At 46.2% G+C, this 6,364-nt stretch overlaps 1 protein-coding gene across 3 annotated transcripts in view; it reads right to left on the reverse strand.

Moving 5' to 3' along the window:
- The window catches only part of LOC109297133 (C-X-C motif chemokine 3-like), a 42,135-nt gene extending 36,069 nt beyond the window's left edge, over positions 1 to 6,066 (reverse strand). For 2 of the 3 annotated variants that reach the window (XM_019516747.1, XM_019516745.1), the window contains exons 1-2: positions 5,993 to 6,066; positions 5,785 to 5,911 (exon numbers count right to left, since the gene is read on the reverse strand). In XM_019516747.1, coding sequence (XP_019372292.1) covers positions 5,785 to 5,911; positions 5,993 to 6,050 — 185 coding nt within the window. In that variant the 5' untranslated portion in view covers positions 6,051 to 6,066. Of the gene's footprint in view, positions 1 to 4,529; positions 4,618 to 5,629; positions 5,714 to 5,784; positions 5,912 to 5,992 lie in introns of those variants that run through there. The other variant, XM_019516746.1, reaches the window with a different exon arrangement.
- Between the last annotated feature and the right edge of the window lie 298 nt (positions 6,067 to 6,364).

The raw sequence follows: 6,364 nt of genomic DNA on the forward strand, positions 1-6,364 counted from the left end.
TGTAGATTGTCAGGGCCGGCTGACTTGAAGGTATCCAGCTTCTCAAGATGTTCCTTCACGAGGTCAGCATTTATGGAGGGCAGGGGATCTCCCTCACCCAGACCTCCCTGTCCCGTAGTGGGCATGGGCGTCCCATGGGACTGATGAAAGACCGACACAAAGTACCCATTTAATAGGTTGGCTTTTTCCTGGGCATCAGTTGTCAGTTGTCCCATCTGGTTCAACAGGGGTCCAATGTTGCCCTTGCTTTTCCTTCAGCTCCCCACAGATCAGAAAAAGGACTTTTTATTGTCCTTGATGCTTGAAGCTATTTGGAGTTCAGTTGCAGCCTTGGCTTTCCTGTTTTGCTCCCTGCAGGACCGGACCAGTGCAGAATATTCCTCCTTGGAGGTGAATCCCAAGAAATTAATGCACACAAATAAACTCTGGAGCTGATTGCTCTGGAGTTTTTTGCTTCCAGGCATGCCATTTGAACGTGCAACCAGGAGCAAAAAACTCTGGAGCCATATCCCCTGGAGTTTATTCATGCACAGTATGTGGAGCCTGGTTGGAGCAGTTTGGGTTCACAGGGAACCTGGATGGTTAGTATGCCAGCCCAGGGCTGCTCTGACTGTGCTCCATGTGCTGTGGAGGGGCTGGCTGTGGAGGCACAAGGGTGCTTCAGCATGGGGGCTGCCTGTTGGTTAGCCCTGCACTGAAGCTCCCTGTGGCCCAGTCAACTGGGGCAGTGTCAACACATGTGCTGCTGTGTGTAAAAAAACTCCACAGCAGAGTAGTGCTTGTATGTCAAAAGTACCACCCTGCTGTGGAGTTTATTAGTTTTGTGTACCCTAATAGAGGCTCATGTGTAGATGCTGAAATATTTACTGGCAATTAGTCAACTGTGCTGTAAATGTGTTGTGTATATGCACCCAGTTATGCTAAAAATGTGTGGTTTAGCGGATGACTATGTCTACTTTTTGTAGTCATGCTGTGGTATTTTAATCATCTCTCATATTCCTTCCCTTGATGTGGTTTGGTGCTTGTTCTTAGGAAGAACCACAGCCTCATTTCACACATTGGCCTTTAAAGTTGTTTTCATATTATTTTCTTGCCATATATCCTCCCTTCCCAGGCAGAGCTGTATGCAAACTACACCCTATCACTCTTGTTACCTGGTCCACATTAGTTCAAGAACAAGGAGATATGTCCTTCCTCATCCAGTGCAAGGATTTGCTTATGGACTTATTATCTTTATTGTGGTAGCAGCCAGGTAATGGATCAGGAGTGCAAAAATGATCCCTGTCCTTAAGAACTTGCACAATTTAGTTCCCAAAGCCATTAGTGTTGTGCATCTGCATACAGAGGGGTAGTTAGCCATGTTCATCTGAAGTAAGGCAGAAGGCAGGGCAGGGTGACACCTTAGAGTAGTGGTTCTCAACTTTCTTACACTCGAGGCACCCCTGGATATACTTGAGGCACCCCATGGAAAATGCAGCTCTCAGTTTTCACTCTAACTACAGAAAAATAATAGAGCAGTTTTTCGGTTGCAAAAAACTTAGAAAGACCCAGGGCTCTGTGCTCGGATCAGTACTCTTTAATATATTTATAAATGATCTGGATTCAGGAGTCAGAAGCAGACTGGCTAAGTTTGCTGACAATACCAAATTATGGGGAAGTGTGGTCACGCTAGAGATTCAGACTGATCTGGACAAGCTTGCAAGCTGGGTGGATGACATTCGAGACAGAGAAATGCAAGGTGCTCCACCTTGGGAGAAAAACCTACATCATACTTATAGGTTTGGCAGTGCTACATTCACTAGCACCACAACTGAAAGAGACTTGGGGGGTCATGACTGACCACAAGAATCAATTCACTTGAAGAACAAGGGCTGTCATGCTAAAAATCCTTTCTCCCACCTCTCTGAAGACAGCATCTGCGCAACCAAGATTTGAACTACAAATGATTTTGCCATATGCAATAATATTCTCTTCCTATGTTCCAAATAATAGTGATAAGGAGTTAGCAAGATGATTTAGGTCTGAGAACAATCATTCCTATTCTTCTAGACACTGGATGCCAATTATATTTGAATGCTTGTTTCAGAGATAGGGATATATATATTTGCTGTTTATAGTGAGATGTATATTCCAAAGACAGGGTATATTCCTCATCATTTAGCTGTCTCTATCAATTTATCTTCCCCCACCCCCAAAGGATCTTTAATATATGCTGTGCTTTATTGCATACAACACACACCTTTTTCCAAAAATCAGCTGCCAGAAATTGGGGTGTACACTTTAAGGGAGGAAATATGCATCTTAAGCCCTTGCTGGGGAAAAAAAGAGAAAATACTTGTGTGGGGAGGCAGCACAGTGAGCATGCCAGATTCCTTAGCCAGAATCATGGACACTTTCTTCCCCTTGGCAGAGGCTTGTGTTGCAAAAGCTGACTACCCACTCAGTTCAGTTTGAGAAGAGGGAGCTGGGCAGGTTAGCTCAGCCAGCAGCACCTGTTAACAGAACTGCCTTAATATTTTGCTCTCCCAGATTGCAGGCTTTCATTGGGGAAACAGTGTATTTACCAGCATTTTCAAGGGAAGATTTTTTTTCCTGCATTCTACCTTTCAAAAACAGTGTCTAGGGCATGTTGTGTGAGATAATAGTATTAACTGTTTCCCTGTCACTATAGTGGCAGGGCACCAGCACTGCCTGTATCTTCCTTTTTACTTGTGGTTTGCTATAGGCAGGGGTCAGCAGCATACAGCTTGTGGACTAGTCCACAGAGCCCAGAGGTAGGCTTTGCCCAGTCTGTGTCATAGCCAGGAAGTGGGGAGGGCTGTCTATACTGGGTCATGGCAAGGCAGCTGGGGAAGCACCAGCCCACTACAGACTCAGACAGGGTTGATCCTCCCTCCCCCCACTTTTAGATATTGTTTCCTGTAGTTGTGAGGGAAGATTTGAGGTGGTGATACGGAGAATTCCTTTAGCTAACAATTGCCTGTGAATGGAGGGGGACTGGACTTGATGGTCCAAGAGGCCCCTTCCAGTCCCATCTTCTACTTGAAATGGAACTTTAAAAACATAGGACCCAAACTTCTAGCATCTGAATGCAGGGTGTCCTTTAAAGTTAAGGACTAGTTCAACCTGTCCAGTCAAGCCCATAACTGCATTATTGTGTCTAGTTTCAGATAGCTACACTGTAGCTAAACCACCCAAACTAAGAAGATTTGGTTTCATGCATTGCCTGTCCAAAGTTTTCAATTTTTGACCATAAATGGCAACAGAGACAAGGTGCATTTAAATAAATATTTATTTGTTAAAAAAAAATAAAAAATAAAAAGCTAAAAAAAAGCACACAATTAAAGTTTCTGAATTACAAAGTGCATTATATCATCCCAATACACAATCTTTCATTCAATTTGTAGCTGTTCATTGTACTTACTCTAAACTTTGTAAACACTGTTTCCAAATAACCATTGTGAATTCTACTTTGAAGGCGAAAGGATTTTCCCCCCTATTTTGAAAGAGCTTGTTATGAAGAGGAACAGAAATGGCATGATCTAAACTAAGTCCAATTTACTTCTGATTTGACTAGTAAAAAGAAAATTGCCTTAAAAAATTAGTTTAGACTTCCTCTTATTTCAGTGTAGATTTTCTGATGGATTGGAAACACCGGGGGGGGGGGGAAGAGGCATGGGAATGGAGCCTGTGCATGTGGTCCATACCATGGCTCTGGATTACAATAAATAAATCATTCATTAGCAGGACAGCATTTTTACTAAATGACATTATGCCATACACTTTAGCTTCTTTTATAGGTTGGAGAATTGAATGACAGAACTTGTATACACCTCTATATTCAAGTACTGCTATACCTTAGAATTGGAGAGAATTAACTGCAGGTTGATCGAAAAAGAAAAAATAAAGACAGTGTATTAAAAGTGAACAGCTGGATTCACCTTCAAACTCCCCTGGAGTCAGGATCAAGGTCCTTGGCATGCTGTACAATTTTCCTGTATTTGCTAGGAATGCTTTTCTTAAGACAGGGCTCTAGGGAGTGCAGAACAGAACTGACCAGGATTAGGTTATGGTTAAATATATCATTTTCTTCCTGTGGCTCATGTTTAAAAAAGCTCAAGCCATTTAAATAAATCCATCTTTCACATTTTGATACTGCACATATTATGCTGAAACAGTGGCACTTCTAGCAAATACATTAGCACAGCAGTTCTTAAGCTCTTCTCTATGGCTGAGAGCCATCCCTTCCCGATATCTGCAGACTGATAACCAAATTGTGCAATGGGTAGATTCACACGAGGGTCACAAAACAGCTCTTACGAGGCAGCTGTTTGTACCACTGCATTGAGAACATTATACTTTCCGATTTCACTGGGTATTAAGTCTCCACATTCGAGAAGGCACCTGCCACAAAGTGTAAAATATTTTAAATAAATAAAATAAAATAAAATAGTGTCCTATTAAGGAAATATAAAAAATATATAAGGCAGCGTATAGTTTTTTCCCCCTGAGATGGGCCTATTTTTTTCTTTTTTTTTGCAGTCCTGGGGTCACAACACTCCAGTTTTCTTTGCAGTGGTACCTAGACCTTTTCTTCATCAGTTTTTCTTGGCTGTACTAAAAAGAAAAAAAAAAGTTTAATTCAGTGTTTATTTCACTCAGCTAACGTTTTTGGATTTGGTTCTGCTTTTAAAGGAAAATGGCTTTGCTAATAGTGGTGGAAGAGATAGTATTGTGAATGGTTTAAAGTCTCAGAACTACAGAAGATCTTCAATTGTGTTGCTTTATAAAAAAGGAACATTTAGCAATGTTGAAATGGAGAGCTTGGTTTGGAACAGGACTGCCAATGAGATTGACAAAAGAAAAAAAAAAAAGGAGTTAACATGAACTAAGAGCAGCTGACTTCTGAGACTCCACAGCAACAAAATCCTACCCAGAGGAAGTGTCAGACTGGCACTGGCTCCAACTGGGAGTGACTTTTAAAACAGCTTAGTCAGATGTTTGACAAGAAATGTGCTAAGGCATATCTCAGCATGGTTTTACTGATGATGACGACCATTTCTCTGTGTTTGCAATGCACCAGAACAGAAATACGTAGAGGTTGTGCAGCATCTAGGAAATCGTTCTAGGAACCATTCCTGCAGAGCGTACCTTAGATACACAAAGAGGAAAACCACTGCAGAACCATTAAGTGGTTGGGTCCAACTGGACAAAGCAGGTTTTTAAGAGAAATCAGGTGCAATGACAACAATCAGATGTGTGGCTACCCAAAAGTCATTAACAAGCCCTGCTTTGCAGGGGGCTGTTGGAGGATTACAAAGAATTTGACAGGTGATTCCTAGTTTTATTCAGAAAACAGTGGGACACACACACACTAACTCTATTGTGTGACAGCATGGGATAACCTAAAAGCCTTCTTGCACGGATGATGCAGAGCGGCTAACTGCAAGCTCTTTCTCCAGTCCTGTGATCCTGTCGGGGAGCGGAGAGGGAGTGCAGGTGGCCCGCCAGGTGGGGGGGAAGACCAGGCAAGAAAGAAGGGAAGTGGGCTTCCCTTGGGGCTTGAACCCCAGGCTCACCCAGGGGCTGCGGAAGAAGCGGGGCAGCCTGGCTCAGGCCGGGCACCTACCGTTGGAGGATCTTGCTGATGATGAGCTGGACCCAGGGCGCCGCGGGGCTGAGGCAGAGCTTGCGGTCGTCCTTCAAGGTGGCGCTGCGGGAGAGAGAGCAGAGGTGAGCGCGGGCGGGGCCGGGCCGGGCCGGGGGAAGGGGGGCGGCACTTACATGACTTCGGGCACGGGGCAGTGCGGCCCCTCGGCGATGAGCTCCACGTGGGCCAGGCGCCGCGGGCCCACGCGCTCGGACGCGGTCTGCAGGCACTGGCAGCGCAGCTCGCCGGTCACGGGCGCCCCTGAGAGAAACACGCGCTTGTCATCACCGGCCCGGCCCGGCCCGGCCCGGTCCGACCTGACCCCGGCCCCTGTCCCCTCACCCCGGCAGAGCGCGGCGCAGGCGGCCAGCAGGGCGGCGAGGAGCAGGACGCGGCTCATGTTGGTGCGGGCGCTGGGAGAGTGGTGCCTGACCCGGCGCCCGCCGCCCTTTTATCCGCCAGCGCGGCCGCCGGGGCTTTCTCGGCGCAGGGCGGTGTCCAGGACTTGCACGGGCCATGAAGGTGCCCGGCGGGGCAGGTGGCGCGCGCTCCTCCCCGCTTCTTTGTTTTCTGAAGTGGAGCCTGCCCGCCTGCCCAGGCTGCGGCTGGGTCGTGCAGACGTGGGAGGCGGCGTGGGTGCTGGAAGCCCGCCAGGCCCTGAGCATGTCGGTTTCCAGCACCCGTGCACCGCTGGTAGCAAACTGAAACACTTGC

The sequence above is a fragment of the Gavialis gangeticus genome, unplaced genomic scaffold (genome assembly GCF_001723915.1).
Source record: "Gavialis gangeticus isolate Ggan-Ray unplaced genomic scaffold, GavGan_comp1, whole genome shotgun sequence".
NCBI classification, from domain to species: Eukaryota; Metazoa; Chordata; order Crocodylia; family Gavialidae; genus Gavialis; species Gavialis gangeticus.